The sequence below is a fragment of the Manacus candei genome, unplaced genomic scaffold, assembly GCF_025592945.1.
Source record: "Manacus candei isolate 608988 ecotype Guabito, Panama unplaced genomic scaffold, ASM2559294v1 h1tg000037l, whole genome shotgun sequence".
Taxonomy (NCBI): domain Eukaryota; kingdom Metazoa; phylum Chordata; class Aves; order Passeriformes; family Pipridae; genus Manacus; species Manacus candei.
This window is the reverse complement of record NW_026138085.1, coordinates 3,544,175-3,566,300: the sequence shown is the minus strand read 5'-3', so window position 1 is coordinate 3,566,300 and position 22,126 is coordinate 3,544,175. Positions and strand designations below refer to the sequence as shown.

Here is a 22,126-nt window from a genome sequence, read left to right as displayed (position 1 = left end):
CATTCTCAGGGACAGGGTGGGATTGTTGGGGTGTCTTGGGCAGGGTCAGGAGTTGGACTGGATGATCCTGCTGGGTCCTTTCCAGCTCAGCATACTCTATGATTCCATGCTACAAGCACTCAAATTTGCTGTGTAGCTTGGACATTAAAGCTCCACAGAAGCCAAGGGAAGGTTTGGCTCAACAAGGAGGTGGTGACATTTCCCAGGGGCAGGCAGCCTCGGCAGCCCTGCTGAGGGACGGGATTTCCTTCCTGAGGGAAGCAGGCAGTGGGATAGACCGGACACTTGCAGCATTCTACTGCCAGCCCCATATGTCTCCTGTAGAACACTGCCTGGAGGAGCTGATTGCCTCTGGACTTTGCAGGTTTCCCAGATGACACAGAGCACTCTGTACATTTTGACTCTCATCGCTTACTCCCCGTGTTTCCTTCGAGCGAGGTGGCATTGCCCGTGGTGTCCTTCACACCTCCCTGGGTATGGCTGGAGTGCTGGAGTTGAGCTTTATTACAACATTCCCTCTTTGGAAAATCTCCCATGGGCTCTGTGCAAACATTCTTCCCCACCGGGGAAGGCTTAACACAGTGAATATTGTTTAACGAGTACAAGAGCAGCCAGACCACGACAGTAGCCCTGGCCACGCTCCTTTACCATTGCTTCCAACCCTTGCACCCCAGACTTCATACAAATAGAAGCTTGCTGTTGAAGAAAATGTGAACACGGTGCTGTGCTAAGGAATCATACCAGGGGTATTTAATAGCTCAGAGCACAGGGAACAAGTGGATCAGGCTCTCTGTAGTTGGCAGGATGGGTTGCTCACTCTTGCTCTTGATATTGAGCCCCTCAAGATTTGAATCAGACTTTGCATTTTTTTTTTTTTTAGTTGGTAATCAGTAGCTGTAGATGGACAGTTACGATTAAGCCGTTGCTGAGCAGTAAGCAGGGGAAAGGAATTCTGGCAGTGGGAGATCAGGACCATCCACCCACTGACCACCTACTCACAACAGACCTCAGCCTGAAACGCAGAGAACTGCACCTGTGGGCTAAGACATGACAGATAGAACTAGCAAATACGGGCTTGGGTACTCATGAAATGGAACTTGTAATCAAGGAATGCTGATGCCTCTGTTGAAGCGCGTGAATAGTGTAAAGATTTGCTGATCGTTGAGCCAGCCTTTGCTTTGCACAGACTAGAACAACACACCCTCGGTTCGGTGTGTGAATCGGCGCTGCGAGCTCGCGTTCGGGACAGCGCTCCGGCATTTAACAACAAAAAACAAGGCGGCCAAGGCCCTGTGAAAGCACCGACACGGTCCCTTCAGGAACAACTCTGGGCTTCCCCGGCACAGAACCCCTCACACAAACACCACTGCCGGGTCCCGCCCGCGCATGCGCGGGCCGGGGCGGGGCTGGGCGGGGCCAGCTCTCGCGAGACTTGGCTGAGGGGCGGGGGCGCGGAGGCGATTTGAACGGCGGGAGCGGCGCCGGTGAACAGTCCGGGCGGTGAGGGGGGAGCGGGCAGGAGGGGGCTCGCTCTCTCCCTCTGGGGCTGCCTCGGTCGTGCTGCCGGTGCCCACCCCTGTCCCTTGGGGCGGGGGAGGTGGTTTGCTGCCCTGCGGCCCCCAGTGGAGCGGGGGGAGCCTGCCCTCGGTGTCCGTTTGGACATTACCGGGTGAGGGCGGGCGAGCGGGTGGGGAGGGAAACGGGTGCGGAACGAGAGAGCGGAGGTGACATCGCACTAATTACACAAAATGCTCCCAGAGCCAGCTGCTGGCCTGCCCGGGGCTTTGTGGTGACTGAATGATGAGGCTGTAGCGTGTTATTTATGCGTTTTTTAGCTATATACGTATGTGTAAATAGATCTAGATACACATTTATAGCATGTGATATGGCATATAATATATACATATCTAGCATGTCCTATAGGGTATAATATATCTATAGTATATAATATAGGATATAATATATCTGTGGTATATAATATAGGGTATAATATACCTGTGGTATATAATGTAGTGTATAATATGCTATATTCTGTGTGCAGATAGTCTCTGTAGTACTCACTAGCCCAAGAAGGTGTTTTTTTGTGGAGGGTGATTAGCCCTGAAAATGTTCCAGCTTGAGCGTGTGCGGTGTGGTAGGTGAAGGACGGACTTGTGTGAGTAACAATGGGATTGTCGGGGGAACAGCTGGGATGAGGGAGAGGAACCACCCTGCTAATTATGTCAGCGCTCAGAAAACTCTGCAGGTGCTCCTGGAGGGATCAGAGCACAGGCAGCTGTTCCACGTGGCCCTTGGGAATAGCAGATCAACCAGAACTGTTAGAGAGGGGGAGAAGAAAGGCTGCCTGCCAGAAAACTGCCTTTTTATCTCCTACCTTATTGTTTTTATTAATGAGTGCTTGAATGGTTGAATAATCGAGGTGTGCATCCCTCAGCCCAGAATCTGTCATAAAATGTGTTAATTAGCCAAAAGTGAGGAACTCTCTTGTAACTCTTAGAAGTTGCTCTCTATTTATTCTGCCCTTACTTCGCCTCCTGCCTGCTCACCTTGCTACCTATTTAAATACTCTTAAAACCTTTTCAGGGCAATTTACTTAGCCTCATGTACAATATTAAATTGCAGGCAGTTATTTCCTATATAACAATACAGCTTTATGAACAAAACTACTTGGAATTAGATTAGCTGCATCTGGAATTGACAGTGGAATGTTGAGAGTGTCTGTGCTCCAAAAGGCACACTTGCTTTTTTCCCTAATAGTAAGCAAAGAACGTGTGAGTAGGAAAGCTATTTCTCTTTTCCTCCATACTTCAACTATAAAATAAAATAAAAAAAAATAAGATTTTTTTTTATATATATATTATGCAGTAATTTATTTATTAAGAGCTCAAAGGTCTTCTACGTGAAACTGGAGGGGAAATGCAAAAGAGACTGAAGAATTAGGATGGAGTGAGACAAAAATCCCTGAACAGCCCTTAAAAATTCCACGTGTTCCAGAAGTAGGTGACCAGGGTGTAACCTGTTTACTTGCCCCACAGGCCAATTGCAGAGCATCCCTCCTTTGGCAGCACTGCCTGATCTGGCTGCTTCTAAACTGTCTGCCAGCTGCCTAAGCGAGATTTGAATAAGATTTGCATTTATATGGGGTTTTAGGTTGTGATCTGCATGTTCATGAGGCAGCCCCAGGGTTAGGCATGTTCTGACCAGGGGCTGCTCTGAAGGACTGTGCTGGGGTGGCAGTTCAGACTCAGCTGCACTAGACAACTGTTGCTTTTATTTTCTTTTAAAGGTGGAGTGCAAGAATAAAGTCGAGAAAGACTACAATGGACTTCTGAAGGTGAGTTAAACATGTTTTTCATTTAATTTAGTAAGGTAAAAGCAGTCAAATAGCTGTGTTGCCTCTATGCTGCTGTCTGATCAGAAGATAAAGCTATTTTAAAAATTCTGTTTCTGTAAGTGAGCAAGGATTCATTAATTCTGTTTAATGGAAATAGTTGCCAGGAGTGGTTGCCTATGCACTCGTATTGCTACATCCTACCTTAAACATTTAATTATTGAATTGTACACGGTCTATCTGTCCTTGCAGGAGCATAATATTGTTGATTCTTAGTTACAGTTTTGCAACATTCCTGTCTTTCACTAGCTTAAGTGTGCAAAACTAGGATTTCAGGCATTGCAGTGGTTAGATGTGAAAAAGTGAAATTTCAGAGCATGGCTGGATAAAGTCTCTTGGTATGTGTTAAACCTGGATAGCAACAAGAAGGGAGAAGAAAATGCAAAACCCAGAATTTAATAGCTTATATCTCTTGCCTCAGACTATGCCTCCACTATTTTTTTCTTTTAGTGGGAGCTGGGTAACTCCACAAGGAGTTTTCCATGTTGAATAAAAATTAGCAAAAAAAAAAAAGCGAAGAATAATAAATGTGCCAATAAGAAATGGCAACAAATAAATTGCTTGTGGGAAAACAAAGAGTCAGATCTTCAATAAAGAATTTAATCCTCAGTTTATATAACAGTTATGAACCCTGGCTTTGAAAAATCAACTGCAGATTTTTTTTGTGTGTGTTTGTCTATCATTGGTACCTCCTGCTTTCTGAGCAAACTCTTGGCATATGTTGTTCAGAAGCCCAAGTTGCTTAGCATTTTCTCTCTTAATAGGATTTTTTGGCAGCATGCTGATTTAGTAGATTTGAGAGCAAGCAGTCACACAAACTTATGGTGTTAATTGGACTTGTTTTTATTTTTTTTTAAATATTTGGTTCGTTGGATTTACTTTGACTCACTTTTTGCAAAATTCACCTTGTGTCTTTTATGCTCTGAAGTGACAGATGGATGAACTTTCTGAAACATGTGCCAGGGAGATGGTTATTAACAAAGAGGTTGCCAGCAGCGAAATTTTAAAGTAATAAACAGTAATGAAAGACTCCATCAAGCACTTAAATAAATGCTGCGTTAAAATTCCAGACATTTTAACAGGGTTTCTATTTTTGCCTCTTCCCTTGAACTGCTTTCATCTGGGTCTATATCCCACCTAATGTTATTAGGAGTAAACTGGCCTGCTAATACAGCTGCCCACGTGAATCTTAAGTGTTATTTGTGTACACAAGTGATCCTATACTTGGTGGGGCTTGATTTGTCATACAAAGGAAATATTGCCAGCCATGTGCATAAGTGTTTTTATAAGATTATTCCCTGGCCCACTCTTGTCCTTGGCAAGAGAGCTCTGTACCAGATTAATTCTGGCTCTGGGGGGTGAGCAAACCAGGTAATAAAGAGTAAGATCAAATTTATGAAGAAATAGCTATTATTTTACTGTTCATAGGTCTGTTTGTTTGTGAGCTGTCTTGTGTTTTGGTTGCTTTTGTTTTTTTTGTCTTAATGAATAAAGTATATCCTTGTATCCTGGTGAAGAAAGGAAATCCAGTAACTTACTGTAACTTTTACTGCAAGGTATTTTTTAACAATTTTGTCTTTGCAGCATTGAAGTGACAGAAGGAAGGAAAATGGAGGCAGACACCATTTTAAGTCTTAAACAGCAACTCAAGGAGGCAGAGAATGAGAGAAGAAAGGCAGCAGAGTATGGTTTGCATTTACTGGAGTCCCAAAGTGAAGTCCAAAATCAGCTGGATCAAACACGCCGTGAACTGACTGAGAAGACTGAGGTGATGACTGTTCAAAACTCAACTTTGTTTTATTTTAACTACTTTCTGCAGGCACAGGTGCTTTAAATGCCTTTTGGAGTCTCCATTAATTTTAATAAACCTCCAAGAGCTTGTACAGAGGGCTTTTTTTCCCTCTGCTTTAAGACATTGAGCATAATTGTATCTAACTGGGACAGGGTTTCGTAGCTAATTATGCATCAAGTGTTCTGTACCATGTAGGACTAATTGCCTTTAATGTAAAATGAATGCTAAATGCTACAGTGATTTTGTTTCAGAGCATGTGTTTTGCCTCTGTTCAGCAATTCATTTGTGTGTGCTCTCCCTATAAGCTTTACATCATTTAAAGCTGTGAGAAGAATGTGAGCAGCAAGACTGTAAAATGGGTTTCTTCTGTAGTGAAGCTTTCACATTTTTCAAATACCCAGGGGTCCTGAACTTATTAGGACATTTCTTTGCAGCTCAGAAAAAAAAGAGTAGCACAGTGATGAAATACAGAGGTATTACTTAGTTGACCAGTGTTCTTCTTACTAATTGTTCAAGAAAATCACAATCAGGAAAAATCTCTTCCACTTTTCATAAAGACTTTAATTTTCGAGTTTGTTTTTGGCCAGCCCATGTTTCATATAGACCATTTGTCTTCATTTAGCCTCTTTCTGGGTGTGCATCCATCCCTTCTCTTAGGGTAGAGAGAAAATGTGTGTAATTTTTGGTTTCTCTGTGTTTTTTCATAGCAACTGGATGGTTGTAGCTACTCTGAAAGAGCAGAATTGCTTATTTTGGTTAGTTTACCATTGGAAAGCTTTGTGTGAGAGGCAGCTGAAAGCACAAGTGATAAGGAAGGCAGGGCAGGATCATCCTTTCCTGCTGACAACCCTGTGCTGTCAGGCTGCTCCCCCAGGTTGTAATCCTGTGTCAGAAGCTGGAGCCAAGAGCTTGTGTGAACCAGCTCAATTAGCAACTCAGATTCCAAGGGCAGAGGGAAGGAGTTGGGTGCTTTCACTCAGTAGAATAACATCTTGTGTGGGAACTGTGGTTATCCAACAGATTCTTTGGAGTCTCTGGCTCTCCTCTTTGGAATCTGGGAGCCAAAGCAGTTCCTGTGCACACAAATTCTTTCAGAACTCTTGTTCAGAAACATCTCTGTTCTCTCCTGTACAAGTGTGCAGACATAATCTGCTTGAATTTTATCATTCTGGGGTGTGGCCAGAAGTGCACTCCCAAATCTGTCCTGTGCAGTACCTTTATCTTTGAGTTAAAGCTCTTCTGTTGTATTTGAGAGCTAAGCCTGTCCTTGATAAGCTGTGTCTGGGCCACAGAGGTCAGTCTGATACCTGACAGCTTTTAGTTTTGCTCTGTTCCTTTTTTAATTCTGGTTTCTGTTTTAAGAGTTAATTTATTTTGAAAAGAAAGAAATTATCCTGCATCTTTAGACTGGTTTGGCTTTGTCGTTACCACTTCTACTTTCAACACTCTCCTCTTTTTATTTTTTTCCTTCTCCTTAATTGCTGGCTGAATGGAAGAGTAAAATGAAGCTGCCTTTTATAATTAACAAACATGCAATCAGGCAGAGAGGGGAGCTGTTTAAAAAATCATTCTTCAGTCTGGAAGGGTTGATGGGATTTATTCCAAAACAGCAGACAATTTAACTGTCTTTTAAAACCATGGCACTCAGCTGTTCTGCAGTGGGGGAAACACTTGATGGGCTGTAGCAACTTTTAACATAATTGGGTTCCATGGTGGTAGGAAAATGCCTGTAAACTCTTGCTAAATTTCTTTGTGACACTTGCAGAAAAGATGCCCACACATTTCATGTTGTGTGCAAAGAAATAAACAGCTCTATGAAGAAGAGAATATGGCACAATAATAAATCATAATTTTAGAACAGTTGTTCCTTTTTTTTTTTTTTAAACGTGGGTATTCCCTAATTAGAACTCCAACAAAAGATTGAATGAGCCACAAATATCTTGGTTTTGAGTCTGTACTTTTTCATAAATGCTTAGGGATCAATGTACTATTACATTTAGATTTATTAATGTGCTATTTCTTTCAGAAATTTGAACAAGAGAAATACACTCTTCAGAGAGAAATTGAACTCAAGAATCGGATGCTGGAAAGCTTGCATTTTGAGTGTGATTCCCTCAAGCAGCAGCAGAACATGCAACTGGAAACACAGAAGGAACAGCTGGCCAGAGCCTTTGGGCAAGAAATCAATGACCTTAAAAACAAGGTTTGACAGCTAATATGTAGCTACTATAAATTTAACTTATAATTGCATTCTTAACTAGTAAAATAAATAATAAGTAGTTACAACATGTAGGAGTTTGGTTGATTTTTAACAAAGATCTGCACTGTTACTTGTTAATTAGAGGACATTTCACATTTAATTATCTTTAAGGGTTTATTCTTAAGTTGTGTTTCTAAGACATTTTCTGTAATTGGAATAGTCAGAAGTATTGTGCTTTTCAAGAGTTTATTTTTAAATGATACTGCTTGCTTGTCAACTGTTTTTAAGCTGGAGAACCTGAAAGCAGAACTTGATGAAACTCGACTCTCAGAGAAACAACTGAGACACAAAGTGGAGCATCAGAAGGAAATAATTGCTGCCAAATCAGAGGAACTGCACATGATGTCTGAGCGTGTCCACGAGACCATGTCCTCAGAAATGCTCAACCTTCAGATGGAGCTCACTGAGCTAGAAAGTGTGAAGGTGTGTGAGTAGCACTGAACCATTAGGAGTGTAGGCTAATTGAAGATCAGATTTTGCACTTATTTCATTATAAGATGTGTTGTGTGGATTGGTTTATATTCAGACAATGTGCACAGCAAAAAAATAACAACTAGACTTTAATACCTTCTCTTCTTCAATATAATGGTTTGTATTAAAAGTAATTACTACTGACAAATGTCTGGCTCACTTGGGCTTGCTTTTCTTCCAGTTGTTTTAAATACTATTTATTTCATACTTTTTTGTTTAGGCCAATGTTGAAGAGAAGCTGAATGAGCTTCAGTACAGCAAAGAACAACTAGAACTCATGAACAGTAACTTACAGAACCAGCTGGAGCGCCTGCACGCAGAAAAGGAAGAGAGGGAAAAAGAAGTTGTTTCTTACTGTAATGCACTAGAGGTATTCTCTTAATTTTATAGGACTTTGGCAGATAAGCCCCAAATAGCACAAGTTGTGGTGCCAGCTTTTTGGTGAAATTGGAGTTTTGAGGAGTTCTGAGGAGGGAGAGGAAAGAGAAGGATCTTGGCTGATGGTGTTTGGTGTTGCCTGTTGGTAAATGCTCTGTCTTGGGGTTGTTTTGGGGCAGGCTGTGTAAGGAGAGCTGCCCAGCACTGTTCTGCCTCTTAGTGACCTTCCCACAGCTCACTGCCACAGTTCTTGTTTGGATTTCAAGTTTCTGGGAAAACTTGTGTTGGAGGGTAGAGCCTTTGTGACTGACTAACACAGCAAGGCCTGTGCTCTCCATACCACTAATCCAGTCAACAAACAGCAAACCCTGAAAGGTTTTTAGTTGTGTTCCTGTCATGAAGAACAGTGGAATACTAAAATAAAACAATTTCATTTTAGTGAAATGCAATTATCTTATCTTAGTGACTAGAACTGTATGTACATTAAAGTACTGCAGTACAATACAATCTGTGCTAAAGCATAGGAAATTAGAGTTAAAACTATCTGATTAAATTCATGTATGCAGAGCATCAGATGCTTGAATGATTAATATCCTCTCTGCTTTAATCTAGAAAGCTCGTGAAGCCAATCAGGAGCTTCAGGTTCAGCTGGATCGTGCAGTGCAACAATCTTTGGACCCTACAAGTAAAGGCAATTCTCTCTTTGCTGAGGTACAGTTATACCATAGATGCCTGAGAAGAAAATACTTAAGTTTTCTTTGCTATATTGTATTGAAAATATTAGAGTGTTTGTACCTGATCTGGCCAGCACATATCTCTATTCCTCAGATATGACTTCAGTGTTGATCTGACATATGGAAAATCATTTTTATGCTCTCCAAAGTTAAGGAGTTACTAAAATTAATGAACTCACCTAAAGTTACCTGGCTATCAAGTCAAAAGTTGTGACTGAGGGCTCATGACTGTTCTGTGTGCAGATCTTGACTCTAAGTAGTTTTGTTCAGCTGGTAAAGCCTTCTTTAATGTACAAGACAAGTATGTGAAATACTAAAAGATGCTGATAAAAACTGTCTTACAAACATGCTGAAAATGTCAGGATGTTTGAGCATTTGGGAGGGTTCTTGAATTGGTTTTGCAGTAAGAGTTGAGCTGCTCTTAAATGCATAGGGAGGTGTTTTGGTGCATGGTTCATTTTCTTTTAAACTGTTCTGATGCCAGTGAACAAAACTATTCTGCAGCAACACTGAAGCATATGAAATGGTACTTTATTTTGATATCAAAAGAACAAAAGAAAAATCTATTGCACTTCAGCAACTATAGCACTTCTATTACAGGGGGATTATCAATTTGTATTTTCAAGTACTGTTGCTGCAAAAGCAGTATTTGCAGACTGAAGGCTCATTGCTAGGCAGCATGTCCATGTAAAACTCCTCAGCCAAGTGAGAACAAGTGTTGTAACTTCCCAGTAATAACTGTTCACAATGTTCTGTAGGTGGAGGACCGTAGGGCAGAAATGGAACGGCAGCTGATCAGTGTGAAAGTAAAATATCAGTCCCTCCAAAAACAGCATGCATTCACTAGAGAACAGTTGCAGAGAATGAAGGTATGACCATTACTGTAATGCTCCAGGTGTCCTTGGGCACTGCCCCAGTGCACAGCCTGGGGGATTTGTTACCTTTAAAATATGGTACAGTGGTCTGGGGGGAGGGAAATGGGAATAAAAACAAGTGAGATGTTGTTGTGCTGTTTGACTTCTACGGTTCATCAGCATTTTTGTTTTGCTTCTACTGCTCCTGCTTTATCCTAGACTTCCACATTGCACTGAAGGCACCACGTTTGCTTACTTTGGCAGTAGTTGTTTAATGGATAAAAGTAAAACTCAGCTCCTGTCAGTCAAACTACCATTCAGTTTGTCTTGGTAATTGTTTTTTCTTGTCTAGTCCTTGTACTACATGAATCATATATTTGTGCACTGACTGTCATTGTCAGGAATGAATGTCAAGAGAAGGACAGGCTTTATTCCCATCACACTGGGTTTTTGTTTCTGGGTTTTTTTACCCTCAGGGTTGCTTTCTTTTTTTTACCCTCTTTTTTTTAATCTGCTTTTCCCTATTTTTGGTGCAAGAATAGGTCATAACTTTTGCCATACCTATTTCATTTAGACTACACTGTTATAGGATGGGAGCCTGTTGGTTAATGTTGAGAACTAGTTGGCAGAAGCTGACTTAGAAGATAATGGCAGAGCTGCCAACTGTTTTCATGTTGGTCTTCTGGTTTTTTCCATTGCTAAAGTGGATCCTTTCATTTTGATCAAGTACTTGATCATGAAGTTTGAGGAGAGTGCTTACAAACTGAGATTGATGATCATAAGTTGCACTGAAAGTACAGGTTTGTGTTCCCCAGCTGTTGTGGAGGAGGTTGAAAATAGTTGAAACAACATTCTTAAAGGAGAAGGCAAAAAACTTACAGATACAGCAAAGATTTGAGTGAGCAAAGTCATTGGGTAGGGTCAGTTTGTTCAGAAACTTTCTCCTTGTAATATGAGGGTAGGTCAGTCCTACTGCTTCAGTGTATAAGAAACATGCCTAATACTGAAGACTTCCACCAAAAATGGAGGCAAATTGGTATCCCTGTTCTACTGCTTAACGCTTTTATTTGGAATTTCGATTTGTACTCGTAACATTTCTTCTGATATCAGCACTGGAAATAAGTAGTTTGTTAGGACAGCTGTTCTGCTTAAGCTGCCATCCTAGATCCCTGTTAGCCTCCTCTCTGCACTGTGCTGCTCTGTGTTAAAGCTCAGTCTGTGCTTATCTCCCCACTCACAACTGATTCCTGCAGTGGAGGTAACTGTTGCTGCAGCTTTAGTTGTCAGAATGTCTCTGTGTGGTACTTGCTGGTGACTCCTGAAGATCTGAGTCCTGAACAGAAAGTCCACAGCACTCCTGTGAAAGTTCTACCACAGCCCAGGGTACCCCTTTCAGTTTCTTAATGTCCCTGTTCTTTGTTTTTATGTAGATCAACTGCCACTTGTAATTCTGATAGCAAGAAGCCTTTTGAGTCAAAGGGGGAAGATGAGATGTCTGTGACTGGGAACTGTAAGGATAGTTTTAGTCAGCCAGTGTTGGGGAGGGGTAAAATTTTGCCTCCCTTATGTTCTGTAGAAGCTGTGAGATAATTTAACCTTTCTTGAGCTCCAGTTTGTGTACAGAAACATCAAAACCCTGTAGCTGATACAGGAGATGGCATAGGGTAAATGCTCTCCTCTCACTTTCCCCCTCAATCTGTAGTCTTAATTTTTCCCCTTGATCCTCTCCCTGTGATTTCTCCCAGTGTCCCAATAGTGTTACCTTATCCATACTGACTATATTGATAAAAATGCCTCAGTGTTCACCAACACCCTGTGAAGTCTTTAATGTCTTGTTTTTCATATTGTTTCCCCAGTTGTTTAAATGTCTGATGTATCCCTTGTAACTCAATGTGTTAAGGCCCTTGTTAACATGACATTAATATATTAACACCCTCAGAAAACTTTGCTCTAAGTGCAAAATTGTGATAAACTTCTCCTTTGTAATGACAGAGGATGTTCTTTTGCTTGAAAAGATGTGTTCCACTGGAGGAGCAGGAAAAGCTGAAATTCTTGGGTTAATATTGCAGAAGGCAAACATGGTGGTGTTATACCTCAGAATCAGAAGTGGGGTGGGAAAAGGGATTGAAATTTGTGGGTTTTCTCGAGTGAGAAGTTTTCAAGATTCATTTTAGCTCTGATAAATAAGCCTGGGCTGTAGCTGGGTTCTAGCTGACTGGGTGTTTATGGTTTGAATGTGGAATGTTGTGTGTCCTTGACAGTGCATTTACAGGTTCTTTAGTACAGAGGAGGGTGTGACACTCAGGACTGAGCTGTTCAGGGAGTTTTCAGCTCTCCTGAGGACTGTCAGTGCCAGTCTATGGTGATAATTGCTAAGATTGTTATGAAGGCTGAGTTTAAACATCCAGTGCACTTCTATATTCAGGATTAGAATTACAAGGCTTGAGTACCTGAACAGTTCTGGGCAAGAGGCTGAGACTTTCAGTCACTAATCCCAGTACTTGTTGTAAAGATGTATTTTGTTCCCTTTTTTTTTTCCAGCTGCAAATGGCTACACTGCTGCAGATGAAAGGTTCTCAGGCAGAATTTGATCAGCTGGAACGTTTACAGGCCATGTTAGAGCAAAAGAATGGGGAAATAGAAGATCTGCTGATGAAAGTGAGGCAGCTGGAAAAATTTAAGGTATGTGGTTTGTAACTAAGTAGAAAATCTGAAATGGAAGCCAAAACATGAGAACAAGAACTATGAAAACTGGTTTGAAAAGGGATCTCAAAGCTACTCATACCTTTATTTGACCCCAGTTGTGTTCTACAGTTGGGGAATATATACTCCTCAAGTTCAGAGGAGCAGAAAATTAAACACCTGGGTTGAAGAAACAATTTTTTGTGGGTTCCTGTGTGTAGCACCTTGATATCTTAGTTACTTGTAGCATTCAAATCCTATTACTTGGTCAAAGTTCCCTGAACTGTAACATCTGATTTTTTCTCTTGGAAGGTGTAGCCATTTCACACTTTTACTGTTTGTACTTAGGCTTGGGCATTTTTTAGTGTCTCAGCTCTATTGAATTTCCTGGATATTTATTTTTTAATGTGTCTTAACTTTACAGTTGAACCCTGCTCTTCTCTAACCAAGCTGAATTATTTAATCATCCTTGTAAAGCAATTTTGTTCAGTCCTCTTATACAACTTGGTACTATCTTGGTATTATGACAAGTGAGAAGTACTTGAGGACCCCTGGGTCACTAGTGTAATGTTACTGATGTTTACAGAGAGCAGCCTCTTTTAATTCTTGCACTTCTGGACTCGTTTGGCCCTTTCTTATCACAGCTTTGGAGTGTAAACTGGGGTGTATTAGCTTGGGCAGTAGGATTATGCTTTCCAGGATAGCCTCCTCTCTTCTGTATTTAACCCAAGTGGTGTAAAGCCAAGCTTAACCCATTTTAGCAAGCAATTGAGGAAGCCTGATTGTTTTACCAGTTTTCTCATCTATGAGCTTTATTTCTGTCTCTAGGCCATAAATAAGTGGTGTCAGGAAACCAAATACTTGATTCCAATCACCAACCCACTGCAGTCAGTGACTGACAGAGGACTGGGAGGTCTGTAGGACACACTCTTTAGTCTGGTTGCTGCTGCTTCAGAGACAAACCACACAACAAAAACCCCAGTGTCACTTGTTGCTGCACTTATGGCATCTTTATTATCAACTAACTCCCTCCTGAAATATGTAATTGATTTTGAGATTAACTGTTGATTAGCATGGCTTGTATTCCTTTGGGGCCCAGCTGCTGAAGCCTAGAAATAAATGGTGGAAAAAACCCCCATGTGTGTTAACTAAATATCCTGTATTTTCAAGTATAAAGCAAGTTCTGCAGTGCTATTTGAAAGCCTTCTGCAGTTGAGATAACTTGCTTTTTTATTTTTTCTTCAGTGAATGGGAGAGAACTGTCAGTTTTAGTGCTATTTGACATTTGTAACAAATGAGGAGGTACTCAGAGCAACTGAGTTATCTTCTGTGTTTAAATCCCTGTATGATGAGGCTTCCATAGAAATGCATGGAAAATGTCACTTAAGGACCAAGCTAGTGTGCTTCTGAAAGGTCACTGCTTGACAACCTGACATTTCTTTATTTATCAGACTTTATATGAGAATATGGAAGAATCCAAACCTGGGAGTAGCAAAAAAGGGGGCGACTCCGAGGATGAGTACTATGCAGATTTACTGAAAATTAAACTTGACAACTCCAAGTAAGTACTTACAGTCTGAACCCTAGAAGTTGGTTGTAGCAGGGTTATCTTGTAGGTACTTGCTTTTATTCTCCCTTTTTTGTTAGTTTGTATGCACTGACTGTATATACAGACATGCTCCGTGCTGTGTTTTCTAATTCATTATAGGAATGAGAGTTTTCTGTTTGGAGTTCAATTTACTGTTTTAAAAGAGAGCAGCAGAACCATTGTATCTTGTTGCTTTCTTCCACGCTCCTAGATACAGGGCAATTGAGAACTTTAATAAATTAAAACTTAATCTGTATGAGATTCTTAGTCTGTAGGCTGTATATATTTATTTCCATTATCAAAGGAAACAGATAATAACACTTCAGATGCTTTATTGGACTATCTAGTTGTGTTCTTTGGCTAGTGAATTCCATATTCATTAATTAGCAAGTTCATAGTGTTTGGCCTCTGACTGTTTTTAAGCCCTCAGATCAAAGTGTATAAATACAGATTTGCCATGAGGTTGCTGTGTACTGAGTTGACTTTACACCTGCTGCCTTACTTAAAAAAAACCAAAAACAAAGCAAACCAAGTCTGACTTTATAATTTTCTTCCCACCCCAGCAAGGAAACTGAAACATTGAAAAATGAACTCTCCTTGCAAAAAATGAAAGCTCTGTATGAGAGCCAAAGGGTCCTGGAATTTGAAAGGAAACTCTTTACCAGTGAGAGGCAGTTGCAGACGTGTCAGAGTGAGAATATGAGCTTGAGAGTTATGCTGGATGAGCTGAAAATGAAATATGAACCTGAAGGTAAATACAGCTTTTCCACTTGGGGGGGAAAAAGTAAATAGCTGATCTTCTGCACCTTCACAAATGGGATGACATCAAACAGGAAGACATTGCTTTAGTTCCAGATGTAGACTAAACTTTAAATGGCTGCCTTTTTGATAATAACCAGGTCCCAAACCTGCTGAACTGAAAGAGAAAAGCCCTGCTTTGCTCAAGGACCTCCCTTCAGTGTGTCCTAACAGTGACTTCAGAAGACTAAAGAGTGCAGATGAGTGTTCAGGGGCTTTATGGAGTAGAGCTGGACAACCACAGTCAAGTGGGTGGGAACAGATGCCCAGGAGGTGCTTTTCATAACAGTAGCAACATCTTTGTGTTGATGAGAAGCCTCAGTTTTCTGAATGCAGCTGGCAGGAGCTTTGTGATAAACTACAAAGCATTTAGAGGAGAAACTGTTCAGTAGCTCAAGTTAATATGGTTTAAATTTTGACAGCAGAGGCCCTCCTGAAAAACAGCTGATAGCTGAGTATGTGCAAAATAAGGGAGCTGGAGACTGTGGAGGAAGATGATTCTATTTAAGCTGAAAAAGGGCAGGTTTAGATCAGATGTTAGGAAGAAATTCTTCCCTGGGAGGGTGGGGAGGCCCTGGCACAGGTTACCCAGAGAAGCTGTGGCTGCCCCATCCCTGGAAGTGTCCAAGGCCAGGTTGGATGGGGCTTGGAGCAACCTGGGCTAGTGGAAGGTGTCCCTGCCCATTGCAGGGGGTGGAACCAGATGAGCTTTAAGGTCCCTCCCAGACCAAACCACTTTGGGATTCTATGCATGGGGTGAGTTGGTTTTGTGCTTTTCCATACCCAAAGGATTTGACTTTCAAATCCTGGTTGTGAAAGCTTACCTCAGCAGCCTGTAGTTCAGAGCATCTAATTAAAGGTCTTGGGGAAAAGGTAGAGTGGATGATGTCTCTCTTTTTTTTTTTTTCAAGCTGGCTTCTGTTGGGCTTATTAGACTATATGAAGGGACATTCTTTAAGGGATCTAAGTTGTCTATTAAAAATTATTGCATGATCTTTAGTCATGTGAAGTGTTTTTTTAGTTCTATTATGAACATGTTGGTGGACAGATTAACTCCAGCTTTGCTTCTGTACAAAAAGTATATTCCTTTTTTCCTTAGAATTACCTAGAGGCTCTAAAGTTAAAAAGAAGAGGGAGAGGATTCCAGTGGACACTACTTGTGAATACTTGGACAGCAAAAGTACTCCAGTAAGAGAAGGTGCTCTCACTCAGTTGCCAAGTAAGGAAGGAAAAAAGATAACTGCCAAGTACTTGGAGCAGAGTGGTGCTTCTCCACTAAGACAGGCTTTCCCAGCATCCCCATTCCACACAGCTCTGCAAGCAAAGAGGAACACAGTGGAACCTGAAAGGGAGAAGAAGAGAGTGAAATTTCAAGAAGACAACCACGAGGCCTTTTCTTCCAACAGCAGAAGTGGAAATAATTCCTTGACTTCAGCTGCCCTCAGGTCAGTGTCAGCTTCTGTCTCTGCTCAAGGCAATCAGCACAGACCTGCATCTCTTTTCTTTCGCTGCATGAACTTTGCTATCCAATTCTTTATCTATTTCCTCAGTGTTGCATGCCGGGTCATTCCTCAGCTCCAGCTGCCTACATTGAACCTCTCAATACCTTTTAGGAGGACTAAAGTGGTGACTAATAAAAAAGACTCTTGAAACTGTAACTAAAATAACCTTGCCATTACTTGAAGACAGGTAGCTTGACAGCTCGGTTGGTTTGCTCCAACCTCAGAGACTTCTTGTTTTCTTGGTCTCTTCAAAACTGCCACACACCTGTTACACCTCAAGGTAACAAAAGCAATAGGTATCATGCTTCAGTTTGATACCTAATTTCAGCCCTCATCAACTTGCAGATTTAGCTAAAAGCCTAAAAATTATTTCAAGTCATTCTTAACCTGAGTGGTGTTAACAAAACTGGCATCGTGCAAGATCACAGAGAATTAATCAGCTGTTTGTGTTGTCAGACAAATGACTTGCATAATCTGGATGCATGATAGCTGGAAAGACAACTGCCAAATTAACATCACATTTTTACCCTGAACTGAGAATTTAAGTTACTTTTTGCTAGATGGTAGAGTAACTGAGAACAATAATTATCTCCAACTTTTTTATCTTGGTTAAAGGAATGCTGATTTCTATTTTCTACTTTTTCAGTGAATGCTTTTTGTATTCTGTTCATAATCTTTGTAAACACGTTGGTTTGGGGGGAGAAAAAAGTCTGGGCTTGCCTAGATGCTTTGAGCTTACACGTTGCTGATGTCTGCTAGAAGAAATAACTTAGTGAGTCTAAAATGACAGCATTTCTGAAGATGGAGGAAGGCCTAACCCATGGAAACCTGCACAGTGTAGCCAGAGCTAATGGCATTCAGAAGTAATTGGATTGATCCTTTGACTCTTAGATCAATTAGTCAAGGTTGCCATGGGTGTGATTAACAGACTTAAAGTAGCCAAAGGTTGCAATCTTCAGAAACAGCCTGGGAAAAATATGGCAGGAGCAGCTGTTGGAGCAGCTGTGTCAAAATGTGCAGGGACTGTTAGTGAGGGGGGAAGATCAGGGAGGTCAGATGTGGGTGGGGAGAGTGGAGAGGAAAGGTGGGATAACTGAGTGATAGTGGTGTGTTTGGACACGTGCAGGAACAGGTAGCATGGAACCTGGTAGGAAACATTTCACTTATTTCCTCATATTTTGGAAAGGAAGGTACAGTGTCTACCAACAGGAAGTTGTTGGAAACAGTTTATGTGAACTGAAGGGCTGAACTTACTAGAGAGGGGGTGATTATTTGAATAATCATGGAGAGGGTTTGAGTGGAAATTATTTATGAAGTTGATGTTTGAAAGCAGAGTGCATAGAAAAATGGAAGAGGAAGATGAAGCCATAGCTCAGAGGGAGGTTTCTAATCTTGCACCTCTTGCTGTTGGTTCAAATAAGGAACAAGACATAAATCAATAACTTTTAAAAAATAAAAACCACCAACACAATTAAAAAACTGCCACAAAACTCCATATTAGCTGTTTTCAATGATGGTATGAGCCTGGTAAGGGCAAATCCAGACAGGAAGTTCTGTTTGTTTCTGATGGTGTTAATGAACTACTAAATCCCCAAATCATGATGCTCTTAATATGACATTGAGGGTTTACTTAACCCTGATCTGCTATGATTTATTATGAAATAGGAAGTCATGATCAGGTCTCAGTATTTGAGAAGTTGGATTTCTAAAGACTAAAGGAGTCTCTGGACTGTTCTGAAATGGATATGGCCAAACCCTAGGCACAAAATCTATTGGCAACTTGAGTGTGGACCTGAAAATGGAGACTTTGGGGGAAAAATAATAGTGGATGGTATAAATAGTGCTAAATAATTGTCAGTGTTTGAACTTGTGTTAAATAAAATATGATGCTCCAGCTGAAAAGGCTGTCGTGGCCTCTGGGGGTTGGTTTTCTGACTGGATTAGTTTCTGTGCAGTAATTAGTTTAGCCCTGTCATTATTGGTGCATGAAATGTGGCACTGAAAAGAACCACTGTAACTGGGAAAGGGCTGCAAACCTCATTTCTGGAAAGTGGGGTTTGGGAAGCTTTGTCACCTGGGCTCAGGAGGTGGTGAAGTGGTCAGGAGTGATCTGTGTGTACCTGTGTGGGTGACAAACTCCCTCTTTTGAAGACACTTTCTTGCTGAGGTCATTTAGCAAGGTACAGGTACATCACTTCAGCCTGTCAGCACATGGATCTGCACAACATTGTGTCCTTACAGAATCTAAAGTACACATTGGAGGAACTTATTAGGTGATGGGGCTGATTTGGTTGTGGCATGGGAGTGTTGAGACTAAAGATTTAAATATTCAATTGATTATTATTAATTATCAGTTGCTGCTGAAATTCAGGCACTGCAAAGGCTGTGTGCAGTGGTATCTTTTGTTGGACCACCTGGTCAATAAAAAGATACATTTCTGTATCAAAATGCTTTTCTTCCCTTCTGAAACTGAAACAGCAAATTCCAGCCCTTGCTGCACAACTTAGTTTGCATTTAGATTTGAAGTTGTTTGCTTTAGTTTGATCTAAAGAAGAGCTTGTGTGCCTGAGAGCCTATTTGCTCCCTTAAATTATTTAGTTGGATTACATACACCAAATCTACTTCACATGCCTGCAGCCATTTGGCCCAGCAGGAGATCTGGATACTAATAATCTCTTTGGGGTTTTAGGCAAGCAGAGCTTCACCTGATGAGACAGTTCATCTGCCTTAAATGGGTAGAGCTCCAGTTATAACTCAGTTTTGGAGTCTGCCCAGTCACAGCTTGATAGAATCATGTCATAGCTTGGTCTTTTTAAAGGTGGAAGTGTTTAGCTGGTGCCTGTTCTTCCTGATCCACCCATTTCCCTGTGCTGACACTTGGTGATCCATTGTGGTGCTCCAAGGGATGGGCTGAGAGCTGTGGTGGGTCCCACACTCCCACCCAGCTGCTTTCACTCCCTCTCTTCCACAGGCCAAAGGAGAACATTAGATGGAAAAAGCCTGTGGGGAGAGATAAAGATGACAGGGATCCACTGATCCTGGGCAAACCAGACTTGGGGAAGGTTAACTGGCCAATTAAAAGCAGTGGGACAATGAGAGAGAAAGAAAACTGCCTCCCCCCTGTGGCCCAGCCCTTCCTCCCAGACTCAGCTTTGTTCTTGGCTTCCATCTCCTCCTCACAAGAGGCACAGAGTGAATTTGGTGGCCAGAGTTACATCATACACTGATAGAATTGCCTAATGCTGTAAAAGGGCAGTATTTTGTGTAAATCCTGGGGTGCTGCTTTGGAACATAACCCAAGTGAATTTGGTTTTATTTGGTCTTTTGGTTGGTTTGAGTCCTCTCTGTATTTTTTTTTAGGCAATCCTGGGTGGCAGTTTTGGCTGTTAGAGTAGTGGTTTTGGGGCCCTTGGGCAGAGGTTGTTTTAAAGCAGAAGAGTGGAGGGACAAAGGAAGGGAATCTGCCACAGGACCAGATGGACAGAACTGCCCATCCCTAATTCCTGCTCTCTGGGAGGCAAAGACTGCCCTGCAGGTGAAGTGCAAACCACAGAATCATTACTGGGAATTACACAGGGAAGAAAAAAGTGTATTCTGTCTTGCTGCTACTTTTGACTAATTTAAAATGTGAGGCAGCCTGGGGCAAGGTGACCACAAACAGAAGGTTGTCAGCCATGAGAATGACCTGGTGGAGCAAACACTGACCCAGGGCAGGGGCACAGCAAAGCCTATTTCTTCTTAGTGTGAGACAGTGCTTATAGGGAATAATGTTGCTTGCAATGCATAATAGTTTGATTTTTAGTTTGAATCTGTAGCTAAATTTGTTACAGTTCCTTTCATAGTCTTCATGTTGAGCTGCAGGTCTGTATTGCAAATAAATCTCTAACAACTGGGTAGCAGCTCTTTTTGTTTGGAAAGCCATCATTGCCATCATTGAAATCAGCTATCAGGGGCTGTGGTTGCTCTTGAGACCACTAGAAATCCTCAAGGTCACTAGAGAATTGCTTTAATGTGTGTGTTGATGAGAGAGCATAGGTTTGTGTCAGTATATAAAGCCATGTTTAATTTGGAACTTCATTTTTCCTGATTATTTTCACATCAAAAATTATGTGGAACAGTCAACTGACTGTGGGTGATTTGGTTAGATAAGATACCATTATTTATCAATTGTTCTATTGGCATATTTGCATGTTAATTAAATTAAAAATCAGATTTAGACATCTGAAGACAGTGTTTTGATTTCAGAATTACTTGTCTCTTTACCAGCATTGAGGCAGTTGTGCCCCCATTTACATTCACAGCAACATTAAAACATGTCAGTGGGCAAATGATGCAATTTAGAGCCTGAAAATAAATTTTCCTGCAGCAACCTAAGATATTCAGGCATTAAAATAAAGGCAATAGTAGTACAGAACTAGGTGGAAACTAGTAGAGTGCTCTAAGGGTAGTCTTTTTGGTGGTGTAGAAGAAGGAAACTTGACTTCAGCCTATTTGTGTTACGTTGCTGGGGCTTGGAGGGGATTTGATCTCCTTTGTGCTTGGCACAATCACTGGTGTATTTGAAGACTGATCCCAACCAGAAAACACACTCAGGAACCTTTTTTACCCAACATTTCAACAGATGAGGTGTGTGGGGGAGGCTTTAAGTGATGAAATGTGATTAGGACTGATATAAAAATGCTCTGTTTCAGTCTCATTTTCTCCTTAAGCCCTGCTTGCTCTGTCTTTGCCTATGGATGGTCTTCCATGCCAGTTGGCTTCTCAATTCTGCCTAAAACTCTTACTTTTGTCCTATTTTATATAAACTAAATGTGTATTTAGAATGGTTGCTTTACCTGTAGGTTAACAGCTGAATCCAGATCTGAACCTACAGAAGAAGATAAGAAAGAAAATAAAATCACGGCGGAGAAGAAAACAAAAAAGACAAAATATACAACCTTGTATGTACCTTCCAAGAAAACCCCTGAAACACAGTGTGCTCAGCAATAAAACTTACACTTCTGGAAGGTACCTGGACAGTTTGGAGTCCTGCTTCAGCAGGAAATACTGAGTAAGCTTGTCACACCTCAATGTACAGGTTCCTGACTTGGGTATTGATCTGCCTTGTGTTCTGAAGAGTATGAGGGGGTTAATGAGAGCTGCACTCTGATAACTTCCCAGAGGGCACTGGTGGAGTTCCCTTCACTGGGACCTCAAGTGTTGCCTTGTCTTGACTCTTGCTGAAGTCCCTAAATGTGCTGTTGTGGAGGAGAAGCACTTGCTGCTCTGGTTTTATTGTATGGCAGGACAGGGGCAACCCTGAGCAAGACAGACTGGACAGTGTTGTTGGTGGAGAACTTGGCTAAGTCAGGTTCTCCTGAATTTCTTCCACTTCCTGGATTCAGAATTCTTAATGTTTTTTCCTCCTAATGATGTACCTTTTCAACTTTCAGGCTGACCTGATGGCAAAGGTGAACTGAATGTTTTTATGTGTTTTGTTGGTCAGTATTCACTTGAAACTCTGACTTCTTGTATTTGTACTAATAATTAAAATAAAGGTTTATTTCTCTTTCTTTATAAAATGTAGTCTGTATTGCATTTGAGAAGAAACATGTATCTACTTTTTGAATGAAAGGCAAGGTCTTTTGTAGAAATTGTTTAAAAAAATCAATAAATGCTAAGACAGTGTAATGCAGG

At 41.2% G+C, this 22,126-nt stretch overlaps 1 protein-coding gene across 14 annotated transcripts; it reads left to right on the top strand.

Annotated features, from left to right (window-relative positions):
• The first annotated feature begins 1,409 nt into the window (after nucleotides 1–1,409).
• Nucleotides 1,410–22,118, top strand: SPDL1 (spindle apparatus coiled-coil protein 1). Of its 14 annotated transcripts, none has more exons than XR_007905566.1 (14): nucleotides 1,410–1,491; nucleotides 2,042–2,134; nucleotides 3,287–3,334; nucleotides 4,976–5,159; nucleotides 7,210–7,386; nucleotides 7,672–7,866; nucleotides 8,135–8,284; nucleotides 8,905–9,003; nucleotides 9,785–9,895; nucleotides 12,422–12,562; nucleotides 14,014–14,123; nucleotides 14,714–14,901; nucleotides 16,048–16,730; nucleotides 21,292–21,411. XR_007905566.1 is itself a non-coding variant. In XM_051793695.1 (14 exons), the coding sequence occupies exons 4-14, from the start codon at nucleotides 5,001–5,003 to the stop codon at nucleotides 21,437–21,439; spliced, it is 1,824 nt and encodes a 607-aa protein (XP_051649655.1). In that variant the 5' UTR covers nucleotides 1,415–1,500; nucleotides 2,042–2,155; nucleotides 3,287–3,334; nucleotides 4,976–5,000; the 3' UTR covers nucleotides 21,440–22,118. The 14 variants fall into 14 exon arrangements, 1 of the variants encoding a protein (XP_051649655.1); XR_007905561.1 differs by having other exon boundaries at nucleotides 2,042–2,155; XR_007905569.1 differs by having other exon boundaries at nucleotides 1,415–1,484.
• Nucleotides 22,119–22,126: the final 8 nt, after the last annotated feature.

Coding starts and splice junctions, on each gene's coding strand:
- SPDL1 (XM_051793695.1), top strand. CDS start 5,001: ATGGAGGCAGACACCATTTTAAGTCTTAAACAGCAACTCAAGGAGGCA. Junction 7,867..8,134: donor CTGAGCTAGAAAGTGTGAAG/GTGTGTGAGTAG, acceptor TTTTTTGTTTAG/GCCAATGTTGAAGAGAAGCT. Junction 12,563..14,013: donor GGCAGCTGGAAAAATTTAAG/GTATGTGGTTTG, acceptor TTTATTTATCAG/ACTTTATATGAGAATATGGA.